General features: G+C 40.8%; 1 protein-coding gene across 1 annotated transcript in view; it reads right to left on the reverse strand.

Annotated features, from left to right (window-relative positions):
* Positions 1-18,383, reverse strand: part of LOC140162989 (uncharacterized) — a 33,932-nt gene continuing 15,549 nt past the window's right edge. Inside the window, exons 7-22 of the mRNA XM_072186321.1 lie at positions 18,171-18,383; positions 17,179-17,430; positions 14,822-15,073; positions 13,519-13,761; positions 12,112-12,303; positions 11,274-11,450; positions 10,504-10,602; positions 9,734-9,841; positions 8,730-9,089; positions 7,934-8,117; positions 6,967-7,229; positions 5,953-6,101; positions 5,101-5,266; positions 4,772-4,882; positions 4,122-4,490; positions 1-654 (exon numbers count right to left, since the gene is read on the reverse strand). The exon at positions 18,171-18,383 is cut by the window's right edge and continues 39 nt beyond it. Coding sequence (XP_072042422.1) covers positions 539-654; positions 4,122-4,490; positions 4,772-4,882; positions 5,101-5,266; positions 5,953-6,101; positions 6,967-7,229; positions 7,934-8,117; positions 8,730-9,089; positions 9,734-9,841; positions 10,504-10,602; positions 11,274-11,450; positions 12,112-12,303; positions 13,519-13,761; positions 14,822-15,073; positions 17,179-17,430; positions 18,171-18,383 — 3,254 coding nt within the window. The 3' untranslated portion in view covers positions 1-538. The remainder of the gene's footprint in view (positions 655-4,121; positions 4,491-4,771; positions 4,883-5,100; positions 5,267-5,952; positions 6,102-6,966; positions 7,230-7,933; positions 8,118-8,729; positions 9,090-9,733; positions 9,842-10,503; positions 10,603-11,273; positions 11,451-12,111; positions 12,304-13,518; positions 13,762-14,821; positions 15,074-17,178; positions 17,431-18,170) is intronic.

Here is an 18,383-nt window from a genome sequence, read left to right on the forward strand (position 1 = left end):
CACATACACACCCCACCCTCACCAATCCTTTCACACATCTCTTCACAAACACTTTGTCGTGGTATCACCCATCACCGCTACATTTTCAACAGTTATCATCATCGTCCGTGTGGTCTTGTCTTTGTATAAATTCGTTTTTGGTGTCCAAGAATTTGATGTTCAGTGGCGTATCAAGGTCCGTTGTCTGAGGGGACCAAGACATCAAAAATATTGGTCCTGTGCAATTGTACACTATTGGGGTTAGGGAGTTAAAATTTTCTTTTGGGGGTTGAAATTTTCTTGGGGGGAGGGGTGAGTTATAAAAACAACTCATTTGGGGTTTCAACCACCCCCTCCCACACCCGCAAAGACCACACTGGTCCTCATCATCATAACACGTATACCAATCCATGTTCGTATCTAGAAAAGTTGTAAGTAATGTTGTATTTCGATTTGCTTAGAAAAAAAATTAGTCCATCATAAAAACAAATTGGGCGTGAGGATTTTGGCTATTTGGTCCGAGGGTCCACTTTCTCCTGGTTCCAGTTTATATATTTGTTTAGGTATTACAACCAAAGAAGTCGCCTTCATCCGACTCATCTGTACAGTCAACTTTGCCGTCACATAGTGCTCTCCTGTATACCACCTCACCGCTTATTTCACAATTTACCACCTCTGAAATAATAATTAAAAGAAAATCAAACCAGTTTCGTAAGTCCGTATATAGATTCATCAGGTTTGCAGAAAAGCAGATTACAAAGTTCATATTTCAAAACCAAGTAGATTTGTTAACTAATCTGACAGTAGCATGAAAGTTCATCTGTGTTGGTAGACTTCATAATTGTAGATTTAAACTTATGATCTCAACACAAAATTAAGACGTACCTCAAATTTTCGGTCACAACTTTGACTGGCAACCCAAGTTTGGGATCAGTGACCTTTTGGACACTTGACCCGAGTACTACCTCGTCGGAAGTCTCCCAGCACATCCACATTGAATCCCCCGGCCACCAAGTTGATTTGGATGAGGTCAAAATCCTCGACCGGGACGCTAGATACTTTGAAAGGGGTGTGAAGGAGTCAATTTACATCAGAGTCAACCAATGATCTCTCAACCGCGACGGGGGCCGATACAAGTTACCCAGAGTGTACGACCGGGTTTTGGGGTCAAGTGTCCAAAAGGTCACTGATCCCAAACTTGGGTTGCCAGTCTCTAGATGAAGGTCAAAGTTGTGACCGAAAATTTGAGGTACGTCTTAATTTTGTGTTGAGATCATAAGTTTAAATCTACAATTATAATCTGACAGTTTCGAACTTTATGGTCAACATTCTTCTTCAGAGTGTTGAACAACTATATGTCCTAAGACCTTCCCCGACGAATTTCGGCCTGCAAATCTGCGATAGCCGACCATTCAGTTCAACAAAACCACGTCATCGATTGGCAAGGGTCCAGAATGCTAAGTAAGGAATGTGACACTAGATCGCGAAGAATTATGGAATCCATCTGGATAAGGAAAAAATCCCGGCAAGTCATGAACAGCGACGAGGGGCCCATTTTCTAAGTCACATCTATGAACCCCATCATCTCCGCGAGTAGTGCGCCTTCTAGTCCTACACACCGAAATTCGCCGGGGAAGGTGTTAGGACATAGTTCAACACTCTGAACATGCTGAAGAAGAATGTCGACCATGACGTTCGAAACTGTCAGGTTAGTGAACAAACCTACTTGGTTTTGAAAAATGAACTTTGTAATCCAAACCAGTTTCTTGTCATGTAAAAATGTAAAAAAATCAATCTGACGGCTACTCCGTATATACAAATTGGGATTAGATAAGAACAGGAGGAGGAGAGAGTAGGACTGAACACACGAAGAAGTACTGCTATATGGCGGATTAGGGTGGGATAAAGAGAAAGAAGAAAGAAAACACGAGATGGCAGAATTGACAGTGAAGAGAAAGAGGGACAAGAGATATAAGAAGGAAGCTGTTGACTTTTTTGTTGTTATAACACATTGGGGTATTCCTGTTGAAATCCACACTACCCCTGTGGAAGATTCTGGAAATATCTTCCACAGGCGGAGTATGTGTTTCAAATGTAATTGGCCATGGTTAATCATTTTGAAACTCATACTCCCCTGTATTGTGGCTTTGCCTTATATCTTTCACAACTGGAGTGAGTATATATATGAAATGGAAGTTACCCAATTATCTATTCTATTCAAAACTCATACTCCCTTTGTGGAAGACTTTAGCTAAATCTTCCACAGGGGTAGTGTGGATTTTAATTGGAATAGCCAATTGACATCTTTCAAACCTAACATATAGTTCTAAGGAAGAGAACAAAGGAGATGTGATTGACGAAGAAGTGGGAGAGTGGGGAGGGGTTGTGTAGTGCCGAGAGAAGCAGGAAGAGAACAAAGGACATGTGATTGACGAAGTGGGAGAGCAGGGAGGGGTTGTGTAGTGCCGAGAGAAGCAGGAAGAGAACAAAGGACATGTGATTGACGAAGTGGGAGAGCAGGGAGGGGGTTGTGTAGTGCCGAGAGAAGCAGGAAGAGAACAAAGGACATGTGATTGACGAAGTGGGAGAGCAGGGAGGGGGTTGTGTAGTGCCGAGAGAAGCAGGAAGAGAACAAAGGACATGTGATTGACGAAGTGGGAGAGCAGGGAGGGGGGTGTGTAGTGCCGAGAGAAGCAGGAAGAGAACAAAGGACATGTGATTGACGAAGTGGGAGAGCGGGGAGGGGGTTGTGTAGTGCAGAGAGAAGCAGGAAGAGAACAAAGGACATGTGATTGACGAAGTGGGAGAGCAGGGAGGGGGTTGTGTAGTGCCGAGAGAAGCAGGAAGAGAACAAAGGACATGTGATTGACGAAGTGGGAGAGCAGGGAGGGGTTGTGTAGTGCCGAGAGAAGCAGGAAGAGAACAAAGGACATGTGATTGACGAAGTGGGAGAGCAGGGAGGGGGTTGTGTAGTGCCGAGAGAAGCAGGAAGAGAACAAAGGACATGTGATTGACGAAGTGGGAGAGCAGGGAGGGGGTTGTGTAGTGCCGAGAGAAGCAGGAAGAGAACAAAGGACATGTGATTGACGAAGTGGGAGAGCAGGGAGGGGGTTGTGTAGTGCCGAGAGAAGCAGGAAGAGAACAAAGGACATGTGATTGACGAAGTGGGAGAGCAGGGAGGGGGTTGTGTAGTGCCGAGAGAAGCAGGAAGAGAACAAAGGACATGTGATTGACGAAGTGGGAGAGCGGGAGGGGGTTGTGTAGTGCAGAGAGAAGCAGGAAGAGAACAAAGGACATGTGATTGACGACGTGGGAGAGCAGGGAGGGGGTTGTGTAGTGCAGAGAAGATGTGATTGACGAAGTGGGAGAGCAGGGAGGGGGTTGTGTAGTGCAGAGAAGATGTGATTAACGAAGTGGGAGAGCAGGGAGGGGTTGTGTAGTGCAGAGAAGATGTGATTGACGAAGTGGGAGAGCAGGGAAGGGGTTGTGTAGTGCAGAGAGGATGTGATTGACGAAGTGGGAGAGCAGGGAGGGGTTGTGTAGTGCAGAGAAGATGTGATTGACGAAGTGGGAGAGCAGGGAGGGGGTTGTGTAGTGTAGAGAAGATGTGATTGACGAAGTGGGAGAGCAGGGAAGGGGTTGTGTAGTGCAGAGAAGATGTGATTGACGAAGTGGGAGAGCAGGGAGGGGGTTGTGTAGTGCAGAGAAGATGTGATTGACGAAGTGGGAGAGCAGGGAGGGGTTGTGTAGTGTAGAGAAGATGTGATTGACGAAGTGGGAGAGCAGGGAGGGGGTTGTGTAGTGCAGAGAAGATGTGATTGACGAAGTGGGAGAGCAGGGAGGGGGTTGTGTAGTGCAGAGAAGATGTGATTGACGAAGTGGGAGAGCAGGGAGGGGGTTGTGTAGTGTAGAGAAGATGTGATTGACGAAGTGGGAGAGCAGGGAGGGGGTTGTGTAGTGCAGAGAAGATGTGATTGACGAAGTGGGAGAGCAGGGAGGGGTTGTGTAGTGCAGAGAAGATGTGATTGACGAAGTGGGAGAACAGGGAGGGGGTTGTGTAGTGCAGACAGAAACAGAAGAAGATCATGATCCAAGACGTAGAATCAGAGCTTATAGAATGTTTCCATAAAATCAAATCTTACCATTTTCATGTACAATAAACACATCTAACATCGTATCTTCTTCATTAGGCCACACTGAATATCTTTCTCGAGATAGCGTCATCCACATTCTTGAAGACGTCACTGAAAAGTGTGCCGTTATGTCAATTCCTCTTCGCGGTAATTTACGAACAACACTAGATGCATTAGTCGGGTCCAACCCTTCCCCAATTTCTACCTGGTAATAGTATCTATAATATTTCTTTGCTCGTAATATTATTCGATATTCGGACGGAGCTTCAAATCCCCATAAGCAGTATATGTGTACGGCATCGGTGAAATTTACAAGGCGGATTTCTATCAAGGAGTCTTGATTTAAGGATATTAAACCCTCACGTGAACAGATGTGATCTGGAGAAGAAAAAACATATTTAGTCAATTGTTTTAATATTTGAAAAACAGTAATCATGGTAATTAACATATTATTTATCTAACTTATAGGCCTAAATGAGCTGGGTAACTCTTGTAAAACATTTCTAGCATCAGATACCGTCGCAGGGCGTCAATTGAATGTGGAGCCATACAACAGAGAAGGCGGACATTGATACCATTTGACCCATGAAAAATGTGATGTTTGAAAAGTAGCATTTTGACTTAAGTAAAGCATTTGATACTATTGATCAATGACTTACGGCAGTTTTGTTCATCCTCTCCTTTAGAACATTGGAACCTGTAATCGCACACTTGTTCCTGAGGTATGCACTTGTTATTAGCACAGATGTAGCCGCCATCTGCAAAACACTCTGCAAGTAAATATAAAATCACGATATCAATTATATGATGTGTTGTTTTTAGACTCTGTCGTGCATTCTATAATCTCATATAACCTGGCAAATACCGTCTTTTACGCTATCGAAACTGACTGCGAGGCTTTTGATAAAGTGTTCGTTATAGACATGTATCCAGGCAGGCACTTATGAAGGTCATGTTTTGCTTCATTGTATTCAAGTATCAGACTTACTTTCAACTTGTTGTACAATGTCTCCTATAAAGCTATCAAGCACCGACACACGAGTATAGACTCCCGGTGATCTGGCTTGGGCACACCCATCTCCAAAGCTAGTTACCCCCACAAGATGCCAACGATTGTCGGTAGCCAAGCACATCAGGGGACCACCACTATCTCCCTAATGAAAAATGAGGAAATAAAAGAAAATATAACAAATCATATGCTCAGGTATAGACCTGTTTTCATATACATGTACGTTGCCTCTCTCTTAGACAATGTGTTCGTTTCACCTCATTTTTAGTTTTCCTTGCAGAGGTATTCCACCTGTCACTGAGGTGAACATATTAACAGGTTGTCATATACACTATATATACCATGCCATGACTAACAAATTCCTATTGCTGCTGCCGACCCCTCGTACTGCCAGATACTTTGTGGCTACTCTAGCGTAGCAGTGCAGTACGATCCAGTATTGGACTTGGAGCACATATTATAAGTTGCGCTTGATGAAGCTTAAAACTACTGTTTCCTTGGTGACTGCATGGCTAGTGCATGATGTATCTCCCACCCCCTTTCATTTTGGATAATTATCCCAAGGTATGTAGACTCTGTAATTGCCTCAAGGCGGGTGCCAGACATTTCTATGTTTAACAAGCAGTAAATGAGTCGTTACATCGATTTAGGTGAAAATGGTGGTGAATGACATATTCTTGAAGGCACTGGCAACGTAAAGTGATATGAAAAAAAAGTGGAGGGCAGCGTATTTAATACAATGCTGATGCAACTTTGATATGATTTTCATGATGTTGAGAAAAAGCGTTGTTCAGATTTTCTTCTCACTAAGTAAAAAATAATATAAATTACCTGGCAAGAATCGATGCGACCTTCCTCGTATCCAGCACACACCATGTTCTCTGTGATGCTATAGACGGGTCGGTTGCTGTAATATTCTCTGCATTGTTCCCGTGTAATCATTGGAATAGGTGCCTCTTGGAGACTGTCGGAATGAGCACCTGTGGAAAATATATAAAGGGTTCCCCAAATGTATTTTAGCCACAGTATCAAGGGCGTGGTCATCTTTTACAGAAGATAGTTTCAAAGAAAACAAAATGGTATATTAAGATATTTTGAAGGAGGTATTATAATGCCTAAGAGTATATAAACGTGTTAATCTTTATTTTATACAACTCATTATAATTAAAATTTACCCATTCCTCTTGTTTGTCTAAATGCATTGTACTGTAAATCGCTTAGAAACCTTTGTTTATTGCGCTATATATTGTTGTATTGGTAAAAATTGTATTATATAAAAAGGTAAAGGAGACGATCCTGTATAAACAGTGATCGGAGTGCCCATCTCTCTTTCATTGGCGATTGGGCCAGACTCCTCCATGTATAATGTTGCTATAGGGGGATCGCTACACCTCCTCCACAGCGAGTCCGACCTTCCCAACATTAAAGAATGCAGGTACCCATTCATACACCTGGGTGGAGAGGAGTAATCGAGAAAAAGTGCCTCACTCAAGCGCATAACACGATGGCGTCGCCGGGGCTCGAACCCGCAACCTTCCGATTATGAGTCGGAGCCTCATATTGTATTGTATACTTATATTTCACTGTATAGTAACTAGTTTATCTGAAATATCACAAAATAAAGGTCTGGGTCTTAGAAAGTCTTAATTAGGCCGAGAATAGAACTAGTTGACAAAGCTCATTTTGAGGAACTATACTTTGGTGTAAAAATATCGCACTTCGCTATAGCATTTCCCAAAAAAGGTGCGAAACTTCGATTGAAAAATAAATGCTTTTCATACACTCTGTAAAAAGCTTTTACTTATGTGTATAATCATGATACTAAATAATCCATTGGTTGCATACCATCGTATCTCGTAGCACCCCACCCAGCTATATAACAGCTGTAATACGAAATCGGTTCCACCTGACTGGTTGCTAAACATAGTGGTCTAACATGGTCTGTGAAATTAACTGGTTGCGACAATTGGACCACGGCGATGTCGTATTCATTTGTACTGATGTCATAGTTCGGATGTGGAAAGGCCTCTGCTACCTGGACCATGACTTCTGTTGATGATGTTGTTGATACGTAGAGATCGCCTAAGTAGACTTCGTCGAAAAAATCGCTGATGGAGAAAAGCGTACACCACAATATTAATGACAAAACTGGGTTTAATCTTAAGACATTCTTTTTGTTTTTTTATAAGGACATGTTTACGTTTATATCATTCATAAAACCAACACCCCCATACGCACACGCAACCTAAACACCTTACCCCCAAACACACACGTGAAATAAAAACCTATCATAAAAGCATGTAGGCCTACACATAATACATATTAAAGACCGCATAGTATAGGCGAATTGGTCACACAAAATACAAATAGCTTACTAACGTAGACTTTCCTTCCACTGGGCCTCCTTTGCGAACCGTTTCCAAGAATTCTTAATAATAATTAATAATTCAAACAAACCCGTTTGGAAAGACGTGGATACAAGTAGATTTTCGCTCGTGCTCATGCTAATAAGTACAGACAAACAGACACACAGCACGGCAGATACAGAGTGGGCGAAGGAGCGACATAATTAATAAGTGCAGCCTTAAGTTAAGGTTGGTTCAGACTTCCACCGCACTGCGATGCGGTGAGTTATGATGCCCGTATTTCAGTCTTTTCCCAAACTACAGCATTGCAATATCGCATAAAGTTAAGTTCATTTTAACAGGATGTGTGTGCGTTGCGATGATGAGTTGCGGCAAAATATGACCGATATATCGGTAACGCATCGCGATATCGCAGATGCAGTGAAGTATGAATGTACGTTACTTACACGCAATGCGCAGCAGTGAGGACCCATCGATCACCAATAAGAGTGCCGCCGCATTTCTGGTTAGTTGTGCTTGTTGGATCTCTAAGGGATGCTACCCATGGCCAATCACCCAGCCTGGATTGTGATCCACCAATGATACGAGAATCAGAGGACCTTGTACCACAGATGCCTGTGTCGAAGAAGTCTGCGAGAAACATAAAGAACTCGTGTTGCTTTTTTGGCGTTATCTGTTACAAAGTGCCTTACTTAAGCTTGGCCAAAGTTACAAACTGTGATCTTATTCTCAATCAACTTTTGGCATCAGGTTTTATGAGACAAGTTTGACAAAAAAACCAACAGCAATTTTGACAATGTTAAATGTTAATATCGTTTCAAACCAGACATATAGTTATCTCTGTTTATCTTTTTGATGTTGTATGATTTGATCCCGGGATGTGATATCCAGGGATGTACAGGGGTGGGTGACTTTGCTGTCGGGCAGGTAAATTTTCAAAAGTAGGCCCTGCAGCCCGACTGGCGGGTAAGAAATCGAGGATGATAAGTGTTTGTGTAAATTTTGCTTTTTTAATGGTTCTCTGACTTGGGCAAATGTCGGACTGGAAACATTTCTGTCGGGCTGGTAACTTTTTTGAGTTACCTGCCCGACTGGTTAGTGGCCAAAAAGGTTATAGAGTACACCCCTGGGGATAAGGGTCTTTGTACGTATACCGCGTTTAACAATACTATTTTGCATTTCTTGAGCAGTTATATCAAAAATGTAATACTAAATACGTGATAATTAAAACAAAAATCGTACCTCCTTCAACCTTTTCACAAAGAAACTCATCACCATCATTCAAAAGGTAATTGTCACAATTTAACGGCCACGGTGATCCCACCATCTCGTTATAGTCTCCAGCACATGCTTCAGTAACCTCCCGACACACTCCATTACAAGGCACTCTCACAGACCCATGATGGGGACATTCAGGATAGACTGTAGCACAGACTAAGATATATGCTTGTGGATGACATGAATCCAAGATGGCGGACACATACTCGTTGTTAATGAGACTGCTTGCTTCCGTACTATCCGTTGTTGCCGAGTTAGGATAGTATGTTAGAGCATATGGCAATAGTTGCCGGCATTTAAGATCGATCTCCTGGGAACAAGGAGCTGTACAATGGAAGTAAAATGAAACTTAATCAGGTACAGTAATCAATTTGAATTATACGAATGAATAAACATTACGTTACAAAGCCCTTACAATATGACATTTCACTTCTCATATACTCTCTTCTTCCGTTCTGATTCGTCTTCTATAATTATACTTATCTGTTTGGAAAAGACAGCAGCGTGACAGTCCAGCCCATCAGCTGTGAACTGTACGTGACCAATTTGAGAAGGCCTATGTTGAGTGTCTTGCTTTTAGCGTATTCAATAAATAATAATAGGGCCTAATAAGAAATTTATTCAAGCCCGACTGTCAACTTTTTATGACCATGTATGTACCATTGGAAGGAGGTCAGCAATCAATGTCAGTTCCCATCGACCCATTTGGGCACGGTTATGATAAAAAGGCAATGCATTTTGAAATCTCGAGGTAGGGTATAAAATGGCAAGGTTTTTAAGGGGCGAGGTAACGTAATTGACGTGTGGGTGATAGGCTTCCCGAGTAGTGAAATTCATAGCAGGAAGTTTTTTAACTTTCTTACATGGGCCTATGTTCCATTTCAGTATAATTGATAAGCTCCGACTAACTTATAAGAATATAGTACGAAGTAGGCATATATCGCGACAATGTCACATAGAGCACTTACGACAGTAACGTTCATCTGAATAATCTCCGCAATCGTTTAAGCCATTACATGCGACATCACCAGGCATACACAGGCCATCGGCACATTGGAATTCGCCGTCTTCGCAAACTAGAATGAAATAAGAAGTTCAAAAAAGTGTTCAGGGATGGCATGCAGTAGGAGGAATTGAGGAATGAGAATTGGCCGCCAGAGGGGTTGTATGTGTGTGGCAGTGTGGAGGGGGAGGCGGGATAGGGTGGCATCCAATGTTAATTTTAGGATACAGATGATCCCACACTATAATATACATTACCGTGGGCCTGAAAAATCACTAAAATAAACAATATAACGGATTCTTAAACACTTGAGAATGTTCTTGCAATCTTATTGGTTCTTACCCGTGTGATATGACACGATATCACACAGCTTGTGTCGACGCGATACTCGTACGCGCTATTTGAACCAATCGGAATGTGCATAGCAACAACAGGACTGATCGATTCTAAGGTAATTCCTTGTAAAATGTAGGATTTAATTTGATTAAAATTTGGTTTACTTATAATTAATATATTTATTTTCATTGAAATGATTAAGAATGAGAATAAAGGTATTGTTTTTAGCCGTTGTCGTGCATCTATCGTCTCATATAACACGGGCGACATCATTATTTTTGGCGTTAAACAACTCGGCTTCGTCTCGTTGTTTTACTTAAAATAATGATGTCGCCCGTGTTATATGAGACGATAGATGCACTCCAGCGACTGCAATACCTTTATTCTCTAAATACTTACTGCAAGGGGTTTCATCGCTGCTATCAGGGCAATCTATAATACCATTACATTTCTCGCTTGAAAGCAAAATGGATTCGGAACCAGTACAAGTAGATACATCTGCCAAAAATGGAATAAGAATATATTATTCAACAGAGGACCTTTCTAAACACTATTACCAACCCGTTTACCTTCATTTTGGATGTTAAACCCACATCAATTTAATAAGTTATTATGCTATACATGTATACATAGGCCTTAAACAAATCAGTCCTATAACTTACCAACGTTTTAAGCTGAATTTATACTCCATCGCTGAGCGACGAGCGATTTGTATTTGACCAATGAGGTAGCTCGCTTTTCTCAACGCAACAAAAAGCGAGCTACCTCACTGGCTAGAAACCAATCGCTCGTCGCTCAGCGATGTAGTATAAATTTTGCTTTACAATGCAGCTGATATTATGGCACCTGTTACTAACTGTAAATTGACAACTAATTGTCTCAGTCACTTCCTGGAAAGCTGGATTGAAAAATGTCATCAGATGTAAGATTACCCATCTGGGTTAATTGTTCTTGGTTGTATGGCAAACTGGTAAAGTGGATATACCAGGGATAGTGAAGATCATCCTTTAGTAACTCGGAAGAATTGCCAAAACTTTAAGGGCACTTGTAGCGTAATGACTTTTCTGACCACTATTGCAAACCTCTTTACCTTCATTTTGGGTGACTCCCAATTTGACAACTCCGAACTATTTTATATATTTTTGCTTTTAAAAATGTATATACATTACCTTCTGGATAAACTGCTATTATCTCAATCCAAAATCCCGTATATGTTGTCCCTTGATCGGTAAAAAATGTCATCCAAATCGTGGAATTACGGATCACTAGTCTAGATGGTTTAAGATCGCCTTCATATCTACTGACGTCATTTCCAGTTGGACGGATTTTATCAGATGTACTACCACCTGCAACGGATAAATGGTTTTGTGTTTATAATTATGTTTGGGAATTACTATAGAATACCTACTGCACCTTTTACCTTACCTAGTTTGTTCGGCTCATAATTGGCCAAACAATGAGACTCATAATATCATGTACTGATATAGAAGTGAGTGTAGGCTGGTACTTTCTTGACGCGTACAGTAGTAACAAAAACCGAATACTTTACGCCAATTATAAGTCGAACCAGCTATAACCCTTACCCTTAAGTCTAAGTTAACTTATAATAACCTCAACTCTATACCCCAAACTTTATTCCTGACCATACCCAAACGCTATCACTAAACCCTAACCCTAATCATATGTATTCTTAAAATAGTTCACTGGCTTAGGAAGATTTTCAACATGGGGAGGGGCTGAAACTTGAAAGAAAATATAGGTCACAAACACCCATTTCCCGTCTATTTTAACACAATTTTTTTAACTTCACCTAGGATTATTGGGGGGGGCTGAAAGGTATTCCAGCCCAGCACCAAAATTACTGAGGTGGCTGAGCCCCCAAGCCCCCCGGTTCCTAAGCCTATGTAGTTATGCCTCTTTTTGGTTACTATGACAAGAACGTTTTGCATATAGGTCATACAGGTTAGGTTAACAGCCAGTTTTGATAAGATTGTGATAACTTTTTACCTATGGTAACAAAATCAAATGTTCGTTCTGTGTGGAAATCTTTGATTGATATCACCGCAACTGTATCAGTGGGTATGATGATAATCCACGTGCACTCCGTGTAACTCCTATATCTCATCGGATAATTGGTGGAATTGATGGAGTACATTTCACCCGCTTCAAGAACCGTGTATGGAGGACCACATTTGGGATCTGTATGAAATGTAAAGAATATAATATATTCTTAAGACATTATCTTACGACAAGGGACGGCTTCAAAATGCAACCGTCGGTTGTGCGTCGGTTCCGTCCAGTTCAGTTTCTATTGTTCTAAAACAATGGGACGCGGTGCAACCGTCATCAACCGGCAGTAGAGTTTTAAAGCCGCCCATAAACAACACTTTAGACTTTAATTTTCAGTTTCATCTGGAATCTTCTACCAGATTATATATCTCTTAAGGTTGGTCTTAACCCTGGAATTATGGAAACTTTCGGGCCTCATAACTTCTAAATTGTTGGTCTAAAGTATATAAAAGTATACATATTTAGAATGGCAAGTTCATCTGTGAGGTCAAATTTGGGCCAAAATGCCATTTTTGGCCCAAAATCCCAAAAATAACGGTTTTTGGTCCACTTCTTTTCGTGCATCGTAACAAAAATGTCATTTTTTTGAATTTCGACCAACTTTGAGAAATTTGCACCAAAAATGGTCAAAAAATGCTGATTTTTCAAAAAAATCATAAAGAAGCCCGATTTTGGCCCATATTTCAAATATTTGTGGTGAAATTGGTCAAAATTCAAAAAAATGAAAAAAGGGTCCTAGATATTTTTATCTAGTTTTTAAAAATTAATAAAAAAAAATTTGGCCCAAGAATTTTTTTGTTACGATGCACGAAAAAGAAGTGGGCCAAAAACCGTTATTTTGGGGATTTTGGGCCAAAATGGCATTTTGGCCCAAATTTGACCTCACAGATGAACTTATCAAGTCTTTGCCATTCTAAATATGTATACTTTTATATACTTTAGACCAACAATTTAGAAGTTATGAGGCCCGAAAGTTTCAATAATTCCAGGGTTAAGACCAACCTTAATTCCTAAGATTGAATAAATCAATCTCAATGAGTGTAAACTGCAGAGTCCATCTAAAAGATTGAAAGTTAAGTCGAACAGGACGTCTGCCTTTTCAAACTTGTGCCGATCGACTTTTTCTATTTCAAGTCACTTTTAAACTTGGGAATAAAAACAGTTAGCCTACTCTTTGTTTTAATTAGTCTTTAAAGTCTGATTTTAACTGTTCTGTATTCATAACATAATTAAAAAACGGTCAATAAACGATGATAAAGAAGTATTTAAAAGTCCCGGTTTTTATTTTAGGTGTGTTATGGCGCCAAATTTCACTTATCTAATACAGAAAACAATATCGCATACCTTCCACGATAACTTTGAATTCACATCTGTTGTCATTGTTACTCTGATCACGTGCCGTATAAGTGACCCAGGTAATCCCTGAACGGAAAGCACTTCCGGGTTGATGAGTGACATTGACACTAACATAGCCACCCGAGTTATCGTCTACCATTGGACTGGTCCAATTTACGGCGACTGAGGTGGCGCTGTCCGGCAAGAGACACATGACGTCATCGGGACATCTCAAATAAGGTGGGTAGATATCTGAGGTTGGTGTGAGAAACAAGATCAGATTTGACGAGATGAAGCTGATTTTATAATGGTGGTTTAATACAAGATTTCACAGTCATGCGCAGCTGTATAAACCCAGGACTTCGGCAGACCCGGAGAGTAGACCTAAGACAACAACGTTACGAGTCTCTTAAACGATTTGCCACATTTCACCAATGCTTTAGAAACTCATTGTATCATATTCTACTGAGGCAAAATGCTACAAACCCTCACGATTTCACAGTCATATGCAGCTGTATAAACCCAGGACTTCGGCAGACACGGAGAGTAGACCTAAGACAACAACGTTACGAGTCTCTTAAACGATTTGCCACATTTCACCAATGCTTTAGAAACTCATTGTATCATATTCTACTGAGGCAAAATGCTACAAACCCTCACGATTTCACAGTCATATGCAGCTGTGGGCTTCGGCAGACACGGAGAGTAGACCTAAGACAACAACGTTACGAGTCTCTTAAACGATTTTCTACATTTCACCCACGCTTTAGAAACTCAATGTATCATATTCTACTGAGGCAAAATGCTACAAATCCTCAATATTTGGAAAACGATTAAGCAAAGGTTATCTCATGCAACCGATTTCTATAATAGCCATGATAACTGATGGGTCACATACTGCCCTTGCCTGTATCACAAATTCGTAACCTGTCAAGACAAATTGGTTAGATTAAGCCTTAAAAGGGCATTTCGTGATCCACAGCATCATCACCTCCCCTCCAGTCTCAAAAAAAGTTGATAATTTTATATCACTGGCTATATAACCTCTGGCTACATAAAGTTTATGTACAAAATATTTCTTGCAGAATAATTCGTTTAGCAAAGATATCGTGAAGTTTAAATTTCGTTCTGGTATACTTTCGTGGATAAGACAGGATATCTACTGAAAAATGTCATAAAAAGAGGATGCTAGGATCACGAAATACTCCTTAAATACCCTCGTATAATACAGAAAGAAAGTCGACCATATAACTTAGATATCTTATTATCATGATTATGTAGAAATGAGATGAACAATGGTAAAATACAGTACCTCGCACCGTCACGGTAAAATCACAGCTAGCACTGTTCCCTGAGAAATCGGTGGCCGTGTAGTTGATTAGCGTAACACCAATAGGGAAGACTGAACCTCTAGGCACGCTAGGCATTGATATGGCAACCGCTCGCCCGGAGTTGTCCGTTACTTTAGGCTGGTCCCAATTGATAGGATATGATGTAGGTCCTCCGAATGAATTGGCTGTGATATCAGGTGGGCATTCTATCAGAGGCGGTATCATATCGGCAGCTGAAGATAAAAAATGTTGTGACGATAGTTCATTCGATAATTGAATATTGATCATAGTGCAGTAAGCCATGATAACCATTCATCAAGTGAACGTTTTTATATACGTAATACGTGCATCAATTGCACTGACTGAAGCGATGGTTTGTTTGTGCGTTAATAAAGACTTCACTCCTTCACTCCTTGTTAACCCTGCGACCTATGCAGACGTGCTCAGGAATGGCTCATGATGATTAGTTAGATTGGTCAACATGATGACGATTATATTGTCATCATGTCTTGCACCTGAATCATATTCAATTATACTTATGATTCGATGTAACTTTGGTAAGACTTTATATTACTACATACATAATATTATTTTGATCAGCTTGTCTAATGATGTAAATTCGTAATAAATTGTTATACTTAATTTCTGTTTCATCTTGTTCATTTCGTGATAGTCATTCCCGTTCATTCCCTCATCCCTTGGGACTCCAAATCTGGTACCTCGCTCTCCTTTCCCATGGACTAATTCTCCAATTTAGATACATAACAGAAATAAGCAGTGTGGTGAACTGAGATGAATTTGAACAAGAGTGTTCCTTTAAAATATAGCTACTTGGTAAAATAAACTTTTTGGGAAGTTTTTTCAAGCATCTATATTTCAGATTATTTGTGACTAGTTCATATCGTATTGCATATCAGTAGATAGCTATATACTTTATTCCCTTTACAATGATATCATATTTGAAACAAACACCTTTTGCACGCCTGAGTAAACGTCTTGTGAATGTACTTCAGAATGTGCCAAATTGACCATTATTCTGTGCAGCAAGCTATTATCCCATACCTTCACTATCTAGAACTAATGCAATCCTTCAAGATGACATCGTTCGCCCCACAAAGCCATGGTAGTCAAAGACTACCTACAGAATATGGGAGCAATGGCCAGCTATCAGCCCAGTCTTCAACCCGATTGAACACTGTGGGATCAGCTTGGCTTGGTCGTGGTGTGCGTGACAGAGTAGCCAATGCAACCACATTGAATGACCTGCGATGAATTCTGGTTGAAGAACGGAATGCCATCCCACAGCAACATGTGCTCAGACTGGTGAGCAGCATGAGGAGGGGGTGCCTAGCTGTTGTGGCTACGTATGGTTTTTACACCCGCCATTGATGTTAGGGACCGTTCACAAGCACTTGTAAGGGGGGGGGGCTGATGCAAAAAAATTTTATCGTGAAAATTTTTCGGCCCCTCCCCCTTTACAGACCTCGAAAATTTCAGGGTCCCCCTTTTTGACATGAAAATTATGGGTCAACCCCATAGAAAAGCATATAAACTCAATTTTTCCAGGAAAATTTGTGGTCATTTTTTCAGGGCCCCCTTAGGAGGGTCAAAAATTTTCAGGGCCCCCCTTTTTGCATCAGGCCCCCCCTACAAGTGTTTGTGAACGGTCCCTTAGTGACTAGTGTTGTTTGAGCACAGAATAATGGTCAATTTGGCACATTCTGTTTGAGACCCCACTACATTTACAAGACGTGTACTCAGCCGTGAAAAGGATGATTGTTTCAAATGTGGTTGCATTGTAAAGAGGACCAAAGTAGCCATCTATTGATATGAAAAACGATATGAACATGTCACAAATAATCTGAGGCATAGATGCTTGAAAAAGCTTTCCTAACTTTTGTTGAAAGTATGCTGTATTTTCATCACCGACTCTCTCGCCCATATTGAGCGCCGGAAGGTTGGGCCATGTGAAATGCTTTCATTTATATCAACACATTCTCTTCTGTCAATACCAAAGGGGAGACGTTTTGAATAGCAATAATCCTGGGAACTGAAGACTCAGCCTTCCTTTTACTTTACGAAGTACATAAAGTTACCTTCTGCAATCTTGAGTCACTCAGTTATTACTATTCATGTTCTCCAATATTGGGGTATGAAAGTAGACATTCGGATTCAGAACAAGAACCAGAAACGGTTAGATTGTATAGCCGAGCTCCGAGCAAAATTAGGGTCTCAAATGGAAGTAGTTGCTCCCACCATGTATAAAGTAAAAAAAATAACGTCAGCACGATCCGGACGCCCGGTCGACTATAGGTTTTCAATTCCATTTTCAACCTACCTTCAACTGTGACAGAAAATGTGCACATACCAACGTTACCAGCTTCATCCGTGGCAGTGATATTCACATGTGTCACACCAAACGGGAATTCGGTTGTCGCATCAGCAGTTGATTTCACGTCAATAAAGCGGCTCCTGGAGTTATCAGATATTCTGGGTGCTTCCCAATAGCTACCAATCTGCGCAGTACTGCTGCCTGGTTCGGGGAGTAGGTACATGTTGGTGGGACAAATTACGTGCGGTGGTTCGTCGTCTTTGACAAGAAATGATAAAGCAAAGCAGAATTTAGTGACTAGTACATTAATTTTTCAAAGCAATTGTACATTATTATTTCAGGATCACTCAGCTCAATTGCAGTTTAAATCGGCATTCTACCATCAAATTGTATAATTTTGACATGACTCCCCTGGCCCTTCCCAGGATATTGGAGTTCAGGATTAGGTATAATGGCTAAGGTTGGGGTTTATGTTATGGTTAAGTTTCAAGGTAGGTATATGGTTAGGATTCAGATATTATGATTGGAATTGCGTTTGGGGTGGCGGGCACTATAAATAATTGTAAAGTTGTTCAACACAAGTTTTCAATTATAAAAAAAGCCTTTGGGTTATGGTCAGGAAAATGAAGAGGGATTAGGATTATGGTTGAATATGGCTGTCAACTAAACTTGATTTGCCCAGTTTTGCTCCACAAGTTATCCATTGAGTCAAAAGGATGCTGATGCAACTAAAGATAATCATCTTATCTATGCAAGACATTCCTAAGAAGTTCGAATCAACATCAACGATCTCTTGCAACACCATCTTGTCACAACAATGACCGATTCTTGGCTGAACATTAGTCGGCCTGAAGATGCGCCTATATGATAAAGTGTCTCTCCAATAGAAGTATAGTTGATTTTAAGCTTTCTTTTGGTATATAAATTGGCTATTTCTCTATTCAGTATTCCCCATTAATGATTATATCTGGACTTATGAAAACCATCACAAACATTACCTATGATTGTTATCATAAAAGAACATGCCACCATATTCCCTGACAAATCTGCCGCGTTGTACGTAATCACCGTCTCACCAATAGGCGCTAGGTGTTTATTTATCCGACTCCCATCGTCTCTAATGATAGCTACTATGCCGGAGTTATCCGATGTGATAGGGTGGTCCCAGGTGACCTCTCTGTGAGGGTATCCTAGATCTGTCCCTATAGGGC

Source organism: Amphiura filiformis, chromosome 10 (assembly GCF_039555335.1).
Source record: "Amphiura filiformis chromosome 10, Afil_fr2py, whole genome shotgun sequence".
NCBI lineage: Eukaryota > Metazoa > Echinodermata > Ophiuroidea > Amphilepidida > Amphiuridae > Amphiura > Amphiura filiformis.